At 45.6% G+C, this 22,809-nt stretch overlaps 1 protein-coding gene across 1 annotated transcript in view; it reads right to left on the bottom strand.

The window, feature by feature from the left end:
- Positions 1 to 22,809, bottom strand: part of CMTM4 (CKLF like MARVEL transmembrane domain containing 4) — a 70,071-nt gene that overhangs the window by 10,000 nt on the left and 37,262 nt on the right. Inside the window, exons 2-3 of the mRNA XM_004280894.3 lie at positions 7,271 to 7,447; positions 223 to 321 (exon numbers count right to left, since the gene is read on the bottom strand). Of these exons, the coding sequence (XP_004280942.1) occupies positions 223 to 321; positions 7,271 to 7,447 (276 nt within the window). The remainder of the gene's footprint in view (positions 1 to 222; positions 322 to 7,270; positions 7,448 to 22,809) is intronic.

Raw genomic sequence — 22,809 nt, 5'->3', positions numbered from 1 at the left:
ATTTCTAACACGTTCTCGGGTGATGCTGAGGCTGCTGTTCCAGGGACCACACTTTAAGAACCGCAGCACTGAAGGAACTGGGACCTCCGTTGGCCCAGTAACAGTATCATTAGCAAAGAAAAAGCTAAAGGAGAAGGAGTAGTACACAGGCCAGGGGACCAGAGGAGCAAGGCACAGAAAGTGTACAAATCAGCCCTGTTTCAACCCGTTGAGTTCACTTACCACGGCAGCAATTTCTGCTCCGGTTTTGTGGTTTAAAGCAGCCAGTACAATGGAAGCAATAAAGAAAAAGAAAGTGCTGAGTCCAGTGTTGACCAAATCCTAAAGAATAAGACAAAATAAAATCACTTGAAAAGAAGCATTTCATGCCTTGCCCTAAACGCAACTGAAGAACTTTCAAAATAAAAAGCACAACACCCCGCCTCTCTGCTGCCTCCATATTTTAGTCTTGATGGCCCACGGGTATTGGTCACACAGAGGAAGGCAAAGAGGATAACAGTTAATGATGCTATTTGATATATCACCACAGCAAAATCCACATTTTAACCAACCACGTCATGTTACCATTTCTTTTTTTATTTTTTATGTTTTTTTAGATGATGTTGGGGGTAGGAGTTTATTAATTAATTAATTTATTTTTGCTGTGTTGCATCTTCGTTTCTGTGCGAGGGCTTTCTCTAGTTGTGGCAAGCGGGGGCCACTCTTCATCGCGGTGCGCGGGCGTCTCACTATGGCGGCCTCTCTTGTTGCGGAGCACAGGCTCCAGATGCGCAGGCTCAGTAGTTGTGGCTCACGGGCCTAGTTGCTCCGTGGCATGTGGGATCCTCCCAGACCAGGGCATGAACCCGTGTCCCCTGCATTAGCAGGCAGATTCTCAACCACTGCGCCACCAGGGAAGCCCACTTACAAGCTTTTATGTAGACATATGTTTTCATTTCTCTTGGGTCATCACATGATTTTATTTTTCCTTTATTATCTGTATCTTCCACTTTTTCTATAACAAACACTTACTACTTGCACAGTTTAAAAGGCTTAAAACTGGAATACTGCAGAAGTTAGTCAGCATCAATATCTTGAGTTCCTTGGCCATGAAACAAAATTAAGGCTTGTAGATTCACCCTTCATATTAGGGAGCAGACACAGGCATGCCTTCAGATGTGGATTTGGGGATGGGTTGGGTTTAGTCAACACTGGTGCTTTTTGGTTTTGTTCGTTTTAATGCTTTTAATGGGGCATGTACTCATCGGTCACGTGCTTCATGTCTGCCGCTGTGGTAGCTCCCCTCCCTGCAGTCTCACACCCAGCCAAATTGCTTCCTGGGGTGGGGGGGCCCAGAACACCCAAGGTTGCAGCCCCTTCTTAGGCCAGGAGATGAGGAGGAAGGGCACCCTCATATACACATGCTTTCTGGTCTCTCCTTCATTAACACACCAATAAGCACAGGTGGGAGCCGAAGTAACTCCAATAACTGATCATCGGGATCCGGCCCACAGAGAGGTTTGACTTGTACACTGTTCAAAATAGATTTGAACAAGCCAGCATTTAAACATCAGAAGACTGCACATAATAAACTTCTAAAAAAAACAAACAAAATCCATCTTTCAGCTGCTCTTGAAAAACTGTCCTGAAGGCCCATGAAGTAACACAATTGGCTGTGACTGAGTAGGAGAACAACCTCTCCGTCTCCCAGACCCCTGGCCCATCTTCTCACTTGCCCATTTCCGCCACATGCGCAGCCCCAGGGGACCCTGAGTCTATGACCCTGATCCAATCCTAGAGAGTGGGCCATCCTACAACGTATCCCACCCTTCCATACTCTGTGCCCAGCGAGCACCTGTTCATCCCTCAAGGCTCAGCTGGAATCTGGCGTTTTCTCCGAATTTCCCTGACTGACCTGCTCCAGGCCCCCTGCCCCGAGGAATCCATTGTGTTCTCCCAGGCCTCACACCAAACGGGATCACCCAGAGCACACATACCACAGTAGAGTGGCATCTACCTACCCTGCGCTTTCAGTTCCCAAAACCTGGCCCAAAGCAGGTGTTCAATACCACTGGGCTCTGTGGTTAGCTCGAGTCAGCCCTACACATGGACAAGAGAAGAAGTTTACAACCACTCGGACCATACAGTGCACTGACTTGTGCTCAGATGGCCCCAGTATCAAAGGGATGATCGTAGTACTGATGACAGGGGCAGCTACCATCTACAGAGAGCCCACTGTGCCAAGCATATAACTCCCAGTGTCTCACTGAGCCCTAACCTAATTACCATCCAAAATACCTATAATAAAGGGCCTTTAGAGATGAGGAAATTGAGCCCTAGAAAGGATGAGTTTGACATAATGAAAAATATATATTTGGTCTTTGTCCCAGATTCCTTGGAATTTCCTGAGTGATAGGAGTGTCTTTCGTCATTCTTTTTTTTTTTTTTTTTTAATTTACTTTTGGCTGTGTTGGGTCTTCGTTTCTGTGCGAGGGCTTTCCCTGATTGTGGCAAGTGGGGGCCACTCTTCATCGCGGTGCGCGGGCCTCTCACTACCGCGGCCTCTCTTGTTGTGGAGCACAGGTTCCAGACGCACAGGCTCAGTAGTTGTGGCTCACAGGCCCAGGTGCTCCGTGGCATGTGGGATCCTCCCAGACTAGGGCTCAAACCCATGACCCCCAGGCAGACTCTCAACCACCGCCCACCAGGGAAGCCCCATCTTTTGTCATTCTTAACGAGGCCCTTTCAACCATCCTGGAGTTTATGCTAATGAAGTGACTCTCAAGCCCCTAGATAATTTCTGGATGGGGGTTGGTTATCAGAAAAACCAGCCAGGTGATTAGAGTGTTGGAACTTTCAGCTCCACAGCCCCTGTGGGCGGGAGGGGGGCTGGAGATTGAGTTCAACCTCCAAATGGCCAAAGATTTTAATCAACCACGCCTACGTAATGAAATCTCCATAAAAGCCTGAATGACATGACGGGGTTCCACGTGCCAAGAGGGTGCTGCCCCCCAACTCCATGGGGACAGAGACTCCTCTGGACCCTGCCCTATGCATCTCTTCCTTTTGGCTACTCCTGAGTTGTATCCCTTAGAACAAGCCAGAAATCATAAATAAAGCACTTTTCCAAGTTCTTTAAGTTGTTCTAGAAAATTATCGAACCTGAGGAGGGGCTTGTGGGAACTCCTGAATCTGCAGCTGGCCAAGCAGAAGTGCAGGTCACCTGGGACCCCATCTGTGTCGGGGGCAGTCTCACGGGACTGAGCCCTTTAACCTGTGGGGTCTGCACTAACTCTGGGAGTTAGTGTCAGAACGGAATTGAATTGCTGGACACCCAGTTGGTCTTGGAGAATTAGAGAAGTACTCAGTGTGGAAAAACTACACAGATTTGGTGTCAGAAAAAACCACATACTTGGTGTCAAAAGTGGTGTCAGAAAACACTACACAATGAGTCGTGGCAAAAGCCTCAGAAGTCTGCAAGTGGCCCTTCTGGGGGACTGTTCTCAACTCACCACAGCACCCAGCCTGGGTTCTCAGGTCGGGAGACATCTGTGGGAGGAGCAGGGGCCACAGAGGCCACTAAGAAGGAACACCAAAGAGAAAGAAGAGAGACTGAGATTGTGGTGTCATCAGAGGCAAGAGGAGAGAGTAGGGCAGGAGGGACTGAGCTGAGCGTATTCCAGCGCTGAAACGGTTGGGGGCGGCGGGGAGGGCTGGGGAGCAACCATAGGATCCAGGAGAACAGAGGCCCCCAGTGATGCTGACCAGAGGACTTTCAAGGACAAAGTCAGGGGAGTGGATGGGGGAGGGGAAGAGGCAGTCCTCCTGTTCGGGAAGGACACAGGGAAGGCTTTTTGGGGTGTTGACACTATCCTATCTGTTGACCCATGTTATGGCTACACAGTCTTTTATCATTCTTCACTAAACTGTACATTTACTTTTACAAGTTTTTCTGAATATGCTGTATTTGACGATAAACGCTGAGACAAGAGATCAGGAAGCAGCGAAGCAGAGAAGGCGTGTGCGGACCTCCGTCTGCTTTAAAAAGTTTGGCTGCGCTTACAGGGCTTGAGGGCTCTGAGTGCCGGCTAAGGAGAGTGGGAGCGCCCGGGGTCAATGGTAGGAAGAGGATGGAAGGAGAGAGGGACGGGGTGGCAGAGGAGGCCAGGGGCACCAATCAAGGTGAACACAGGTAGAACACATGGGCCTGTGAGCTCCCAATATACAGAGAAAAACACACATCACAGAATAAGTCCCATAGAGTCACTAAAAAAAACAAACAAAAAAACAAGCTGATATTAACACACTCTTTCTGATTGCATCAAATAATGCTTGTATAAAATATATACTTTGCATTGTCCTCCTTATGTACCATTTTTCATGCATATGTGAGTCAACTTATCTCCCGAAATGGCCCAGTTTTCTAAATCTATACCAATCACACCCTACGTCACTCATCAACTGGCTCTCTTGGGGTCAAGAATACTCCTACCACCTTGTTAGGGAAACACACACACCCAAGGCCAACCCACTGTGATGATTCCAGCCGGATCAGCTCTAAGAAATCACTTTTGCTCCCGTCCCTGAGAACAGATGACCTGGGCTCCCATCAGTAAGTACCATCTCGAGTCCATGAAACTTACATACTCTTTTGTTGGATAAGCAGACACCTTCACCTGCTCTAAAAGGGTGGGAATCCTGCAAAGGATCCCAAAGGACAGAAAGTGTTCTCAAGTGACCACATCACCACCCGGTCATCGGCCCTAGCCAACACCATCCGAAAGGACAGGAGGGATGTTAACTTTCCAGTGAAAAAGATGCACTTCGATATAACCCCAAAAATGTGGTTGTCAACCAGTGAAAGTCTTTCACGGTTAAAATAGAAAAATCAGGATTTAAGAAAGCTCAACAAATAGGTATTTCTGGAGATAAGATAAAGGCCAGTATGAATTAGTCAGAAATCTGAAGTATGAAGTCTTTTTTGCTGTTGTTATGGTGATCTGTGATCCTTTTTTAATTAATTAATTACCTAACTAACTGATTATTTTTTTGGCTGCGCCACACAGCTTGTGGAATCTTAGTTCCCCAACTAGGAATTGAACCTGGGCTCGTGGCAGTGAAAGCGCAGAGTCCTAACCACTGGACTGCCAGGGAATTCCCAGTGATCCTTTTTTTTTAAATTGAAATGTAGTTGATTTACAATATTATATTAGTTTCAGGTGTACAGTACAGTGATTCAGTATTTTTGCAGATTACACTCCATTATAAATTATTACAAGCTAATGGTTATAAATGCCTATGTTAATATAATATAGTGAAGTATAAAGTCTTCTAACAGATTTATGGCTGTCAAATAAGTAGGTAAGACAGAATTAAGGGAGTGAAGTCAAAGCTGGTGGAAGTTTACAGGAGAATGATGTGGCTGACAGACACCAAGGGCCTCTGACTCACAGTAAGGTTAATATTTCTCATACTGGCAACAGCACCCACTGCTTTGGAGCCTATATACACACTGTCTCATTTCATTCTTAAAACAGCCCTGTAAGAAAAATATTATCATCTCAACTTGGGGCTCTAAGTGACTTGCCCAGGGTCATACCCAGCTCTTAAGATCCACCTTGGACTTGAATGCAGACAGGTTGGCCTAACTTAAAGCCAGTGGGGTTTTTTGATTTTTTTTTTTTTTTGGCTGCATCGGGTCTTAGTTGCGGCATGCGGGCTCTTGCCCCGCAGCATGTGGGATCTTAGTTCCCCAACCAGGGATCAAACCTGCGTCCTCTGCATTAGAAGGCGGATTCTTAACCACTGGACCGCCACAGAAGTCCCGCCCCTGGGTCTTAACCATCCTAGCAGCTGCTTCTTTGTCAAACAGGATCTCCAGCATGGTTTCATTCACAGCCCGGTCCAGCCCCTCCCTCAGAAAGTATTTATTGTGGCCTTAGAAACTCCCGGGGACCTGGGTTTCCAACGTACCTTGCCCCACAACAATGACCTTGCCCCCATGGAGCCTGTGTGTGAGTTGGTGGGGGGGCGGTTTGTGAGGTTCTCTTGCGCTACCTGTTCATTACACTATCAGTTTAGAGCACAACTCTGTAAGCATTTTCTTATGGATAACACAGACTTCATCTTAAAAAGAGCTGAGACATTAAAATCTGTCACCAAAAACTGACAAAATGCCTCCAGTATCTTGAGGTTTTAGAGCTTTTTTCTTAGTTTTCGATGCCAGGACAAAACCATCTGAGTTTGCAACTGACAACTTTTCTAGTCCAATTGTCTTTTTATTTTTCCTCCTAAAAGAGTTTGAACAACACAGAGAGAACTCTGTCAGGAAAACCATCTCCTCTTGGTCCCCCACATGAACACCATGGGAGTGGCCCCACCAGGCAAGGTGACCAGCCCAGGCCTCCTCCTCCTGGGCTCCTGCACTCGGACCACACTTTCCACGGTGCTGCATACACCCAGCACCGGCCGCCAAGAGAGGAGCCTGCATGAGGGCAGGTGGTCTCAGAGCCCCCCACCCACCCCCAGGCACAGAAGGAGAGGCAGCTGATAGTGCTTGCCTGTGTCTCCCTAACTGGTTCCCTGTGAGCTCCTGCACGTGCTGATCTGCAAAGAAATATCAAGAAAACCGAGGGCTGTGAAGTTCCCTTTTCCGTTTGGCACAGTAAGGACAAGTTACACAAGCCCAGGAAAAGGGGCCTGGGAGTGACCGGCCCTGAGATGCCTATGCCGGTCAGAAGGTAAGGCTGTCAAACAGAGTTAAGACCCCCAAACCACAGAGGGAAGAGGACACATTTCCTCAAGACTCTCTGATCAAACCAGCAAACCGTCTGGGACCTCCCAGCTGCTTTGAATTTCATAATATTCCTAGGTTTCACAAGTTAATGGCAATTTCATTCATATTTTCAATTCTTCCTGAATCAATATTTTTGCAAACAGCTTTCGGGTCCAGTGTGAAAAATATGCAAACGTATTAATTCCATGTTCTCTTTCCCATATTCTATAAATATCAACATAACCAATCTTCTCAGAGGACCCCAAAATCGAAATGACATCTTTAAAGGGGTCAGAATAATTGTTATGTTTCTATCATTAGTGAAGATTCCATTAATTTTGTAGTCATTTTATTCAACCCAGTAAGGAAATTTAAAATTTCACAGTTGCATTACAATGGAATATTTAAGTATCAAAAAGAGCTGGAACCAAACATGCCATGGACTGATTCCTGCTTTCCCTGGGAGCCGTGCAGTACCCGATGCTTTCCTAATCTGAGAGCGTGATTTCTACTCACTGTCAGGTTCCAGTTGATCTGGGGGATCCTCATGTGAAGGTTGAGACTGAACAGAATCAGCAAGACTCCAGTCACCACAAACGCACTGCAGCTCACAAACTCAAAAAAGTAGAGGCCTTCACACGGGGAGCACTCCATGATGGTCTCTATGCAGATGAACGCGATCAGGGCCAAAATCTGGGAAGAAAATTACAAACACACATGTACGTGTACGTTCAGCACACATCTGTGGACACACATGTCCGCAGCATTTAAATAAAACTCAACCACCGCCGCCACATACAGCCCCGGAGTTTTTCCCCTGGGGACAGCAGTATCACAGTCAGGGATGTGACCTGATCCAATTCTTACCCAAGAACAGGTATAGGGGGCTTAATGAAAGGATCAGATTCCTCATGGGAACAACCAAGCCCCACCACAGGACACTGACACCAGGCTGGTGCCGTGCAGCTCCTCGTGAGGAAGCAAACAGGAACATGCCCTCAGTGGTTTCAGTCTGCCTCTGCCACGAGTAAGTGGACACTGCCTACACACGCTTCTCATGTATAGTCTCCACCACAAGGATGCCAAACATCAAGAGAGCAGGGTCCTGGTGGGATCTGCAACTACCTTGCTGGTTCAGCTGAGGTCACACAGGCTGACTGAGACCCTTGATGGCTTTAGGAGAAGGATTTGTATAACCTCCTTCCCCCATTTAGAAGTCCCACCCCAAAATAAGGCCCATCTAATTAACTCATGAGCCATGCTTTTTAAAAGTTTATCATTGGACTTGATGATGAAGAGACAGCCTGGCAGTTTATAAAAACATTTTAAATCTACAAACAATAGAATCAATTTCTTTCGGAAGGACCAAAGTAACACTCGCAGTATGTCCCAAGCGATGAGAGATCATGAAAGCAAACAGGTATCAATGGAAATCACCAGTTTCAAAGGGAGATTTCAGGAACAGGAGGCGGCAGAGGGGCTGAGTTAGTGGCCCTGTGATCAAGGAAAAGTCAGGTGGTCTTACACCTAAAACCACCCCAGTCTTGGGCTCCTGGTCTGTACCCCACTTCCGCAACCGAGCGCCTCGCCGCCCACTACCTGTCAAGCCTGTGCCAGAGCTTCCAGGCCGGACCTCCCCAAAAGTCAAGGAAGCACAGGCAGGCAGCTCTGTGGTTCCAGATTTGTCCTTAGAACCAGCAACGTCAGCATCACCAGGGAGCTTGTTAGAAATGCAGAATCTCTGCCTCCCCTCCTTGACCTCCAGAGTCACAGTCTGCTTTTTGGACAACAACCCTAGATGACAGAAGTGTGGGAAGCATAGGAGGCACAGGCTGCTCTGGGGCCCTTCTCCACCTCCAGGAGTCCCACTCATGCCTTTCAGTGCCACGCTCAGCTCACATCTTCCCCACGCCCTTCCTGATTGCACCTCTCCCCGCCAGACGTGACTGATCCTACCCTCTCCCAGGAAAGCTTGCACGTCTGTGGTTGCATTCCATCTATCACACTTGCCACCATGGATCTCTCTGCCTCCTGAGCTCTTTGAGGGTAGGGGCCAGTCCATCTCCCTCCACTCCCAAGGCACCAAGCTCACTAACCTGTACAAAGCCAGCGAATGGGGGCCCGGGGAGCCTCTTCAAACCCACCCCAACAATTCCTGATGGACTTGTCAGTCTCCACATGAAAGGAAGGGAGGCTCTGCTTTTTCCATGCCTTTCTAACAATATGTGGTCTTTCCATATTTCTATTCTAAGTCAACACGTAACAATTATGGGCCTTACAGCATACTTTGTGCTTCTCCTAATGGCTCTCCTTATAATTCTCTACAGAACCAGACACTTTCATTCTCAATCTGAATTACATGCCTGACTTGCAATTAATTCACAAAGAAAGAGTTCATATAAGGGAAACTCCTAAAAAAAATTTTTCTTTTTTTTTTACCCCTGTAATTGGACCTAGTAATCTTGGGCAAGAAATAACACACATCAGTATAGAGTTACAAATGTCTCTGGTATGCTAACTTCAACCGTATTTGTGTGGGAAGGTAACATCTACATTCTTAAATATTAAAATTAAAATGGTTTCAAGAATATGCAAATCCAATAGGCAATTCAATAAATACAGACAAAATTCCCTGCTCTCTAGCTCATATGCTAATGAAGGAGTTTTTAAAAAGCAGATTAATAATGTAGCGTGTTACACAGTGATAAATACAAAGAAGAAAAATCAAAGTAGGGAAGGAGAATGAAACGTAACCAGGCAAGGGTGTTCGAAATTTTAGGCAGAGTGACCACGGAAGGTCTAAGAAGGTTCTAGATTTATTACAAAGGATATTAAAGTATACGACTGAAGAGCCAGATGAAGAGATACACAGGGCAAGGTCCAGAAGGGTCTCAAACACAGGAACTTCCGTCCCCTTGGAGTTTGGAGTGCACACCCCGCCCCCCATCACCTGGATGCGTTTTTGGTTCACCAACCTGGAAGATCAATCCTCGAGTTCAAGACTTTTCACAGAGCTTAATCTGGAGCCCCTCCCCTTTTCAGAGGTCAGTGGCTAAGGTTGAAAGTTCCAACCCTCTCATCACCTGGTTGGTTCCCCTGGCAACCAGCCCCCATCCTTAGGAGCTTTCCAAAAGTCATCTCATTAACACAAACTCAGGTGTGGCTGGAAGGGATCTGTTAAGAATATCAAAAATAGGGGACTTCCCTGGTCGCACAGTGGTTAAGAATCTGCCTGCCAATGCAGGGGACACAGGTTCAATCCCAGGTCCAGGAAGATCCACATGCTGCGGAGCAACTAAGCCCGTGCACCACAACTACTGAGCCTGCGCTCTAGAGCCCAGGAGACACAACTACTGAGCCCGTGCGCCTAGAGCCTATGCTCCGCAACAAGAGAAGCCCCTGCTCGCCACAACTAGAGAAAGCCCACATGCAGCAACAAAGACCCAATGCAGCCAAAAATTAAAAAAAAAAAAAAAAAGAATATCATTATCAAACACCTCGTATCACTTAGGAAATTCCAAGGGTTTTAAGAGCTCTGTACCAGAAATGGAATGAAGACGAAACATATATTTCATTATTATAAACCACAATATCACAAGTATTCCCATGTATAAAGATACAGATACATAAATACATACATATGCACAACTATATACATACAATTTAATCAATCCCCCACTGATAGGTAATTAGGTGGTTTGTAATTAATAAGCTGTACACTTTTTATAAAATTTATTATATTGAAGTATAGTTGATAATGTACTGATTTCTACTGGCAAAGTGATTCAGTTATACATATATTTCCCTGTGCTAAACAGTAGAACCTTGTTGTTTATCCATTCTATATATAATAGTTTGCATCTACTAATCCCAAACTCCCAGTCCATCCCTCCCCTATCCCCCCCTCCCCCTTGGCAACCACAAGTCTGTTCTCTATGTCTGTGAGTCTGTTTCTGTTTCATAGATAAGTTTACTTGTGTCATATTTTAGATTCCACATATAAGTGTCAAGAGTGTTCTGCCTATGTTTTCCTCTAAGAGTTTTATAGTGTCCAGTCTTACATTTAGGTCTCTAATCCATTTTGAGTTTATTTTTGTGTATGGTGTTAGGGAGTGTTCTAATTTCATTCTTTTACATGTAGCTGTCCAGTTTTCCCAGCACCACTTATTGAAGAGACTGTCTTTTCTCCATTGTATATTCTTGCCCCCTTTGTCATAGATGAATTGACCATAAGTTCTAGTAAGCAGTATACTTTTTATTTGCCTGCACTTTGGCACAGCAAATCAAATTTCTTCCAGCACATTGAAATCTAACAATCACTGCTGAAGCAAAACCTATCAATTGGCCAATAAGAAAATAGGGACTGGGGGAATTCCCTGGTGGCCCAGTGGTTAGGACTCCATGCTCTCACTGCTGAGGGCCTGGATTCAATCCCTGGTTGGGGAACTATGATCCCACAAGCCACGTGGTATGGGGAAGGAGGGAAGGAGGGAAGGAGGGAAGGAGGGAAGGAGGGAGGGAGGGAGGGAGGGAGGGAGGGAGGGAGAAATAGGGACTCAAAGTTATACTGGAAGCCAACAACTTCAAAGCACCTAAAGAATCAAAAGTAATTCAACTTATAACAATTCTGCAGTAGACAAATACACAAGGCAAATTGCACAGAGATGTTCAAAAAGATGTAAATAAGGAATAGCTATTGCAGTTGCTAATCGGGAGATCACGGGTGTGCCCTTGAAGAGAGCCCTTTCCGTGTAGCATCTACCAACTGACCAGGAGCAAATATTTGCACAGTTGATAAGTAAACTGATATTAAAACATTGTCAGATTTCCACAACTATGGCTAATTATGATTGGCAACATCAAAAAGCGGGGGGTGGGGGGGATATAGCTGGCTGATTAAGGTAACATAAAACTTTAAAAAAATTCATAACCCCCCTGTTACCAGTGGTGGGAGTGAAAACCACCAGGACCCTTCTGAAGGGCTGTGTTAATAACAGCATGGTTCACAGTACATCCCGTTCTCCTCCCTCAGGGCACACTGTAGGGTTGGAGATTTGTGCCCAGTTTCCTGGGGCAGATTTACTCTCAAGATGATGAAGCTTATGCTCCAACATCCCATCCATCACAACTCCTTTTCCCAGGTGGTGATGGAGTAACAGTGGGCGTTTTGGGGATTCAGCAAACTGGAAGTTTTGGGGGTTTAGGATTTTTAAAAAATTATTATTTATTTTTTGGCTGTGTCGGTTCTTAGTTGCGGCATGCGGGCTCCTTGTTGAGGCAGGCAGGATCTTTCACTGCGGCACACGGGCTTCTCTCCAGTTGTGGCGTGCAAATTTTCTCTTCTCTAGTCGTGGCACACAGGCTCCAGGGCGTGTGGGCTCTGTAGTTGCAGCACACAGGTTCCACAGTGCATGGCCTCTGTATTTGCAGAACGCGGGCTCTAGCTGAGGCACCAGAGCTCAGTAGTTGCAGCACGCGGGTTTAGTTGCCCCGAGACATGTGCTGTCTGAGTCCCCGACCAGGGATCAAACCCACGTCCCCTGCACTGTAAGGCGGATTCTTTACCACTGGACCACCAGGAAAGTCCCGGCTAACTGAAAGCTGAGTGAGAGAGACGGTGAGTTTGGGTTTGGTGGTCACTTTCATGTACGGCTATTGTTAGCCTTCCCTCTGATCTGACATCATGAGGAAGAAAAAGGTGCTAAAATTCACAAGATCAGTGTGCCTGACAGTACCAAACTAAAAGTGTGGGTGGTGAAGGGGGAATGGGGTTTGAAACATATGGAGCCAGAAGTTAGCATTCTTTAGAAGGAGAATTCTTCAGATCATCAAACGCCCAAAACAGTAAGTGGACAATTCTGTTTTCACTGGTGCCTAAATGGAAGTTGTGCCCTATCAGGAATATATCCAATAATGCAGAGTATGCAATTATAAACGCACTATATACCTTTCCTCCCTTTTCGGTGGGAATCACATGAAATAGAATCTATCATTATTCTGGGGTTCAGGGAATTCCCTGGTGGTCCAGTGGTTAGGACTCCGCAATCTCACTGCCGAGGGTCTGAGTTCAATCCCTGGTTGGGGAACTTAGATCCCACAAGCCATGCGATGCGGCCAAAAGAAAAAAAAAAAAAAAAAACACATTAAAAGAAGAAATTCCAGCAGTGATACTATAAAGAGCAACTACATATATGTGGGAGATTATTACAATTTATGCATCCCCATGTATCAGATCACATCATAAAGTACCTGACAAATCTTGAACTGATAAAGTCTGACAGTCCCCAATAAAATGGCACACAAAGTTGCCTCCAACGAATGGAAATAGCCTGAAGAAACAAATGTTCCAATGACAACCTCCTACACACATTCATCAATAAGTTGATGTATGCAGTGTAAGAGTATATTGATTGTGTAATGATGGTGCTCAATACAATGGAGTGGCAAACTAAAACTTGAGTTGTTCTAGATTTCAGATCGATTTTGTCTACTTTTTCAGAATTAACTGATCATACTAAAATTCAAATACCATCGATCTTAGTGGAGGCCAAAAGTAAAAACAGAAAGAAAACACTTTTAGAATTTGTAATTTTGTATGCTTCTCATTCTTAAATAGTCATTATTGCACCCAGTTTTATATTTTTAATTTCCTATCTTTTTCCTTAGAGTGGGTCTCCAAAGTCATATGAGTCTCCAGCCTCTCAAAACCTGGCTCTGCTTCTGACTGTGGGCAATCAAAGGTGAGTGGATAAGATACGTTACTTCTGGCAGCAGCCTTCAGGAACTGTGAGCCATTTCACCACGCTCCCTCCCCCGCCAGCCAGCAGTGCTCCTGGTCGGGGGGGCCTCTGAGTAAGGTTGATGGGCAGCCAGCTCCCAACTGACCTGAGATGAGTGTGTAACATAGGGGAGAAGGAAACCTCCCTTGGGTTAAGTCATGGAGATTTTAGGTTTGTTTGTTACTTCGGCATAATCCAGCTCATGCCGACTAGGAAGGGCACCTTGGCACAATGTTAAATTTGCACAACAGGTCCTGGGTATTTAGTACAAAACTGCAAATTTTTACAGGATGAATGTTACCACGCCACTCACTCTTAAAGACACCCGATCCAAATGGCTTTACAGACCAATTCTTAACAGACTGTCAAGGTAAAGATACTGCCTATGTTATTTATATATTTATTTATTTATTTATTTTTGGCTGCATTGGGTCTTCATTGCTGCACGCAGGCTTTCTCTAGTTGCGGTGAGCAGGGGCCACTCTTTGTTGCGGTGCACGGACTTCTCATTGCAGTGGCTTCTCTCGTTGTGGAGCACGGACTCTAGGCGCGTGGGCTTCAGTAGTTGTGGCTCACGGGCTCAGTAGTTGTGGCACGCGGGCTCAGTAGTTGTGGCGCACGGGCTTAGTTGCTCCGTGGCATGTAGGATCTTCCTGGACCTGGGATTGAACCTGTGTCTCCTGCATTGGCAGGCGGATTCTTAACCACTGCACCACCAGGGAAGTCCATGCCTGTGCTATTTAAACTAACAAAGAAAAGCATAAAATATTTGGAATTTCTGGGATTTATCTGTGTGGTAGGACTGTGGATAGATTTTTTTTTTAACTTAGGCTTCTATTATTTTCCAAAAATTCTACGAGTACATGTTTTTATTTTAAAAATGAAATAATTTTATGTATATAAACACTTTGGGGAAACATCCAGATTTATTATGAGTTACGTGTTAGTGACCTCTAAGAATCATTCCTTATTTGTTTTGAAACCATTCATGAATATTTTAAAATGACATTATATACTTTAATGGAAAATGAAAGTCGCTCTCCAAATCCATGTCAGTCCCATTTCTTTATCAGAAGAGTTCATCATCTCCAAGGCCTCCCTGACCTCAGACCATCCTGTTTCCTGGCCACCATTGCACTTTTAGTGCAGGGAGTGGGCACGTAAGAAACAGGGCAGCCTTCTATATATATATAAAATAGATAAACAACAAGGATGTACTGTTTAACACAGGGAACTATAGTCAATATCTTATAATAACCTATAATGGAAAAGAATCTGAAAAAGAATATATATACATATCTGAACCACTTTGCTGTACACCTGAAACTCACACAATATTGTTTGCTTAATTTAAAATAAATAATTCACACTGTATTTATTTCAGTAAAAAAAAACAGTGTCACTTTTTCCAACTTCTGAAATACTGTCCATTGTTTTTTTTGTTGTTGTTCTCACTTACAAATAAATCAAACTGTATTTCAGTAAAAAAGAAAAAAACAATTAAATATAAATTTCTTTTAACAAAAAAAAAAGGAAAAGAAAAAGGGCAGCCTTACTCTCACCAATGGGATGGCAAGGACCCTCCCCGCATGCCTCCCAAGTGAACAGTACTGTCCTGGGTATCTATGAAGGCATCTTGGAAGGTTAGACAAAATCCTAACCTTCCTTGATCACCAGTCTATCAAAGGATTTAATGAAGCTCATTTAAAAATACACCTGCAAACAAAACTCACAGTATTTAAAAACAATTTTCAGGGGACTTCCCTGGTGACGCAGTGGTTAAGAATCCGCCTGCCAATGCAGGGGACATGGGCTCAAGCCCTGCTCCGGGAAGACCCCACATGCCACGGAGCAACTAAGCCCGTGTGCCACAACTACTGAGCCTGCGCTCTAGAGCCCACGAGCCACAACTACTGAGCCTGCGTGCCACAACTACTGAAGCCCACGTGCCTAGAGCCTGTGCTCCACAACAAGAGAAGCCACCGCAATGAGAAGCCCGTGCACCACAACGAAGAGTAGGCCCCGCTGACCGCAACTAGAGAAAGCCCGCACACAGCAACGAAGACCTAATGCAGACAAAAATAAATAAATAAATTGGGGGGAAATAAATAAAATAAAAACAATTTTCAGGACTCTTAAAAACCACCAGGTGCAAAAATGACTCTCCACTTGAAGATGTCTGTCACAACGTGAATCCGTGGTGGCTCCTATGCAGCCAGACAACTTCTTCAGTGACCCTGACAGCTCGGTGGCACCTGGGGGCTTGCTGTGCTCAAAGTCTGTTCCAACCCAGCCAACACACCCCATGATACACGCACAGACAGGTAACTAACCAGGTACCAGGAGCTCAGGGAAGGGTTGAGGTTTGGAAGGCAGAGGGTCACTGAGGGTTTGGGGAACAGCAGAAGGCTCTAGAAGGCTTCCTGGAGAGCACTGGACTCAGTGATGTTAGAGAAAAAGCAGGAGAGGAACATTTGTGCATGGTAGTGCCTAGCTTTCCAACTGAGCTCCTTGGTTGGGGGTGAGGAGGAGGGTAGGGACAGAACCCAGCCCCTCACCCAAGTACCTTTGTTTTAGAGGTTCTTAAACTCTTCTGACCAAAGAACAGGACACCTGTTAACAGTCTCCTGAACCAACACTACAGGAAGCATAGCTTGCAAATCAGCAGTCTGGTTTATACACTGGGAAAATATTTCTGTTGTGCTTTTTAAAAAGAAACTTTTTTTAAGTTTGAAAACTGTGGCAGTCTGACCCTTCCAGTTGCAGAGAAGCAGTCCTGAATTTGCACAGTGTGCTTCGGTGTGGTCCCCATGGCCACCCACCTTTGGGTTTTCTCACGCTAAGCCCCATGCTGTTTCCATCATAACAACATCCCTCCTGGTCTTGGGGTCCTCACAGCACATCGGCATATTAACAGTTCTGAAAAGGCTCATAGTAAAAAAAAAAACCTGTTTACCTTTATTTGATGTGCGGATTATGTTACCTGAACACAGAATGTTTTCATTCCTCAGCACACCTATTAATACTACATAGCGGAAAAAAGAAACTACTACATAGTGGTGTTTGGAGAGAAATGAGTTAGGGAAACACAAAAAGCATGTGCTGGTCAGTATTCAACTTTGTCAGGTCATACACAATTTAAACTCACAGACTAAAATACAGAAGCTCATTTACTCAGCAGGGTAGCAACTAGTAAGGACCCTGTTAACTGAGTGATACACACACACACACACACACACACACACACAGAGCAAGGTCCAAAGTACCTTCAGAATCAGACCAAACTCTAATCAGCTCTAGCACGTTCAAAATTAAAATGTCTCTCTTCCACCAGTACTGAAAAATTATTTGAGAGATGAGACATGGCTTGTATTTAGCCACAAAGATCCAACAGGCAAGTTGTTAAAATGCCACTTCTGGAAGACCCCACGATGTGCAGAAGAGAGAACCCAGAGAGGGCAGCAGAGCGCACTTCAGGAAGCAGCTCCGTTCTTATCCCTCACAGTGGATGCTTAGACTGGGTCCTGGGGCCAGAACTGCAGAAGAGGCACAGGAGCCCTTTCCCTTCCATCTTTCTGAGTCTGGAGGCCAAGGAATTGAAGTTGCTCTATATAGGGCCAAACAACAGATCACCTTAAAGCGTAAGCTCCCAGGCCAGAAGCCATGCGGCCTGATCTGCAAAGGGTCTCAAATAACTAGCTGTGCAGTGCCAGGCACCTCAGATTGACAACGGCTTGCATTTAGGGAGCATCACTAATGTAATTAGGATGCTCTCAGGCCCTGTGCTGGGCACGGTCCATTTGTCATCTCTGATGCTCATGACCACACCTCCATGGTGTGGCCCAGAAGCTCTGTCCCAGGCCCCAAAGGTAGTTTCTCCACATACCTCGTTCTTCTATACCAGATGCCTAATGGTTGATTTATCCAGGGTCTAGAACCTCCCCACACCCTTGGCCATGGGAAAAAGCATCAGTGTATAATTTCTCTTCAATGAACACAGCAGGAGACCCGGGGAGCCAGTGTCACGCAGGTCTCTGACAAAGCACACAACTTGATTACTCAAAGGGATCTAACAACAGTAACGTCTTTTTTTAAGCAAAATAATCCATGAGTTGCTCCGCTCAAGGGACGCCATCCCATGAGGAAGGGAGATTTAAGGTATTACCCTCCTCTCCCCTGAGACAATAGAGCAATGAGCAAATATTTTTTAGTTCTGAAACAAAGGAGCTAATTACAGGTGTAAGTTATTTAACCTTCAATCAATACTTTTTGCCATGATCTTTGGTTCCATTGTTTTTCTCCAGCTAAGTAAACAGTGTCCAAGGTACGGATTTGAGAGATGCAGAGAATTAAAAGAAAACTACCTGCTCTGGAAATGCAGGGACGCCCCCAGGAGCTACAGCCACCCAGGCCGGCAGGGAACACTAATTAGGCAGTAGTTAAGCAAAGGAGCCAAGGGGCAGAGGCAAATACGTTCCTGATTGTTGAGAAGGAAGAGATGAGGACAAAAGAGAGGGAGGCTGCCAAGGGCTCCGGGCAGTCAGAAGAAAAGAGGGGACCAGAGAGGCCAGTTCTGCCAGCCACACTCCAGGCTGTGGTCACTTCAAACCTCTGAGGGCTTTGTTTTTGACTGAGGACAGAAGGACTCAGGCTGTTGCTGCTCCAGGGAGCTGTCTGTTGGTTGGTCTGAGCGTGGCCCAATGTCACAAGGCCCACTTCAGCCAGTGCTCTGACATGTTTTTCAAGCTGGGTTCTCCTGTGTAAATAATTTTGCTATTTTGGAATCCTAAAGCCATATGTAAGTTAGGAGCTGAACTCAGCAGACTGCATTTCGATTTCTTTTTCTGGCAAGACTCTCACCTTTCACATAAATTATTATACTTAACAGCATAAGCGAGCTCTAATGCACACGTATTAAACCCCCACGTTACTTGTTGGCAACGGCTGGCCATAGCCTATGACCGTCTCAGACAAATTAAAATAGGCTTATTTGGGGACATCCAACAACTTAAAGCACACACACAGTATTATCCAATGAAGTGCAAAACACATTTCCTTGTTTTTTTAAAAAAAAAAAAAAGTCTTGAAAACTTTATTATGTGGTTGATGATATAACTGCACATGATTTCAGAAAACCACAGGACGGTCAGCATCTTTTTTGCCAAAAGAATGCCCACAACATTCTACTGCAAATGCCATCCTGGCCAAAAAGCTACATTTTCAGACCATTTAAATTAGTAATGGAGCAAAAAAAATGCACATGTAGAGGACACAGGAAACAAGCGCCTTCAAACCATACACATCTGAAGATGTTTAACTACACTGCTGGCATTTGGACTTTCTTCTCCCCCTTCCTTTCTCATATCCTAGCTTCATGCATGAAGCTGAAATCCCGGGAAGCAGTGTCACATCCCCAAAGTGATTCAAAAGCAGAACGCAACCCCCACCCCCACCCCCCCACACACACCCCCGCTCCTTGCTCTCTCTGCTTTAATTCCCGGGCGTCTCCCAGCCCCAACATCTCTGACAAACCACCTTGACAGATGGGAAAAAGGGGACAGCTTTTCTCAGTGAATGAGAAACCAGCAGGCCATGAGCAGCTTTTTGCTAAAGATTAATTTAGGCCAAAATAGCGACCTGCATAATTTAAGAGGCCAGGAGGACGTGCGCCTAGAAAACCCAACTCAGCCTTAAGATCTACAGCCGTAAAGGCCCCCAGCACCTCAGCATCATCCAACTGAGGAAGGGTCCCACAGGAGAGGAGGCAACTTAAGTGGCCGAAGCCCAGGGCCCTGCGCACAGATTCAGAGACTTAAGAGACTCAGGTTACCTTCCTCCACACCTTAGCACACAAATCAAGGCACTACGGTTCAGCAGAGTCTTTGTAAACTGGTGTCCCTAGCGCCACAGACAATAAGGACAGTGCCCCTAGAATGTGTGATCCGGTGGCCCTCCTAAAAAAAAAACAACATTTGCTGAGTCCTTTTACTGTGGGTCAAATGCTGTGCTGGGCACTGTCACAAGATTCTCCCCTTTTATTTAACCTCCATCCAATCCTGGGAGGAACATGGTTGGTTTGCTTGGTTATTTTTTTTGTTTGTTTGTTTTGCGGTACTCGAGCCTCTCACTGTTGTGGCCTCCCCCGTTGCAGGGCACAGGCTTGCACAGGACGCGCAGGCTCAGCGGCCATGGCTCACGGGCCCAGCCGCTCCGCGGCATGTGGGATCTTCCCGGACCGGGGCACAAGCCTGTGTCCCCTGCATCGGCAGGCGGACTCTCAACCACTGCGCCACCAGGGAAGCCCCGGTTTGCTTGTTTTTAATTGAGATGTAATTCACCCATATCATAAAAATCATCCATTTAAAGTGTACATACAATTCAGTGGTTTTTTAGCATATTCAAAGTTATGCAACCATCACCATTATATAATTGCAGGACATTTTCATCACCTCAAGAGAAAAATCCTTTTTTGTTTGCTTGTTTGTTTTTTATTTATTTTATTTATTTTTGGCTGCGTTGGGTCTTCGTTGCTGCACGCGGGCTTTCTCTAGTTGTGGCGAGTGGGGGCTACTCTTCATTGCGGTGCGCGGGCTTCTCATTGTGGTGGCTTCTTTTGTTGCGGAGCACGGGCTCTAGGCGCGCGGGCTTCAGTAGTTGTGGCACATGGGCTCACCAGCTGTGGCTCACGGGCTCTAGAGCACAGGCTTCAGTAGCTGTGGCACACAGGCTTAGTTGCTCCACAGCATGTGGGATCTTCCCAGACCAGGGCTCGAACCTGTGTCCCCTGCATTGGCAGGTGGATTCTTAACCACTGTGCCACCAGGAAAGTCTCAGGAGCATCGTTTTTAATCCCCATGCTATTGATGAGGAAAATGAGGGAACCATGTTAAGCACCCCATCCAGAATCACAAAGTCTCCAGCAGAGCTGAGGTGAAACCCAGTCCTTGAAGCCCTCACAGCACTGGCTGCCACAGCACTGATCACCCCTCCATCCACCCGTGGCTTCCGCCACTCCCTTCCCGTCCTACCAGCCCGCAATCGGTGGGTGCTCCCCAGGGCTTTCCCTCTGCTGCTTCCTCACCAGATAAGTGTACCCAACAGATTTCCCTGATCCTGACTCCCACTCCCAAATCTACTTCTCTAGTCTGAGCCCCGGATCCAGGCTGCAATACTGTCCCACTGGGCATCTCCACCTAAATGCTCCCAGGCACCCACAAATGTGAGAGCAGAAATCTCCTTCCCTGATGCAGTCAATGGCACCACCAGCCATTAGCAATAGCACTCAGCATAGTAGTTAAAGAGCTGGGACTCTGGAGTCTCACAATCCTGAGTTCTGATTTCAGCTCTGCCACTTATTAGCTCTGTGCCCTGGGCACACTGCTTCTCTTCTCTGGGCCTCTATGGCTGCTTCGAGGATCAAACGTAAGACACTTAGCGCCACGCCCAGCACACAGTGAGTGTTAAGTAAATGGTAGCTGTTGTCATTACTATGTGAAAGGTCCAGCAGAACTCAGATACAGCCTCTGTCTTCACCAAGCTGACTCTTGTGGGGAAATGTGTCCATGTTGTAACATATGTCAGAATTTCCTTGTGAAGGCTGAATGATATTCTATTACATGTATATACCACACTCTGTTTATTCATTCATCTGTTGATGGACACTTGGGTTGCTTTTACCTCTTGGCTACTGTGAATAATGCTGCTATGAACATGGCTGTAGAAATATCCATTTGAGTCCCTGCTTTCAATTCTTTTGAGTACATACCCAGAAGTAGAACTGCTGGATCACACAGTAATTCTACATCTAATTTTTAGGAGTCAAAAATTTAAGCTCAGGGCTTCCCTGGTGGTGCAGTGGTTGAGAATCTGCCTGCCAATACAGGGGACACAGGTTCGAGCCCTGGTCTGGGAAGATCCCACATGCCACGGAGCAACTAGGCCCGGGAGCCACAACTACTGAGCCTGTGCGTCTGGAGCTTGTCCGCAACAAAAGAGGCCGCGACAGTGAGAGGCCCATGCACCGCAATGAAGAGTGGCCCCCGCTCGCCGCAACTAGAGAAAGCCCTCGCACAGAAACGAAGACCCAACACAGCCAAAAACAAACGAATAAATAAATAAAAATTTAAGCTCAACATCACTAATTATTAGAGAAATGCAAATCAAAATTACAATGAGGTATCACCTCACACCAGTCAGAATGGCCATCATCAAAAAATATACAAACAATAAATGCTAGAGAGGGTGTGGAGAAAAGGGAACCCTCTTGCACTGTTGGTGGGAATGTAAATTGATACAGCCACTATGGAGAACAGTATGGAGGTTTCTTAAAAAACTACAAATAGAACTACCATATGACCCAGCAATCCCACTACTGGGCATATACCCTGAGAAAACCATAATTCAAAAAAACACATGCACCCCAATGTTCATAGTAGCATTATTTACAATAGCCAGGGCATGGAAGCAACCTAAATGTCCATCAACAGAGGAATGGATAAAGAAGATGTCGTACACATATACAATGGAATATTACTCAGCCATAAAAAGGAATGAAATTGGGTCATTTGTAGATACATGGATGAACCTAGAGAATGCCATACACAGTGAAGTAAGTCAGAAAGAGAAAAGCAAATATATAATGCATATGTATGGAATCTAGAAAAATGGTATAGATGATCTTATTTGCAAAGCAGAAATAGAGACACAGACGTGGAGAACAAATGTATGGATACCAAGGGGGAAAGGGGTGGGGTGGGAGGAACTGGGAGACTGGGATTGACACATATACATTATTGATACTATGCATAAAATAGACAACTGACAGGAACATATTGTATAGCACAGGGAACTTTACCTAATGCACTGTGGTGACCTAAATGGGAGGGAAGTCCAAAAGGGAGGCTGATTGTATGGCTGATTCATTTTGTTGTGCAGTGGAGGCTAACACAACATTGTAAAGCAACCACACTCCAATAAAAATTAATAACATAAATAATTAAAAATAAAAACAGCTGTATCCATTGAAAAGGGCTAGAAACAATAACTCAATAACAATGAGCACCTCAAGTGCCCAGAACAAGGTCCTAAATATTATTTCCCACTAACGAACGGAAACTTCTTGGAGAAATGACTGATTCCAGGTCTGGGACAGGACGTACACAAGACAAGCATATCAGAAAGTGAGGATGCTATTAAAGACTACTGAGACTGAGTCAGAAGGACACAAGTGAACTCGAAGGGGCTGCCAATGGCCAACAAGAGGACAATATAAGCATC

This window comes from Orcinus orca, chromosome 20 (genome assembly GCF_937001465.1).
Source record: "Orcinus orca chromosome 20, mOrcOrc1.1, whole genome shotgun sequence".
In the NCBI taxonomy this organism is placed as follows: Eukaryota; Metazoa; Chordata; class Mammalia; order Artiodactyla; family Delphinidae; genus Orcinus; species Orcinus orca.
This window is presented reverse-complemented; position numbering and strand designations above follow the sequence as displayed.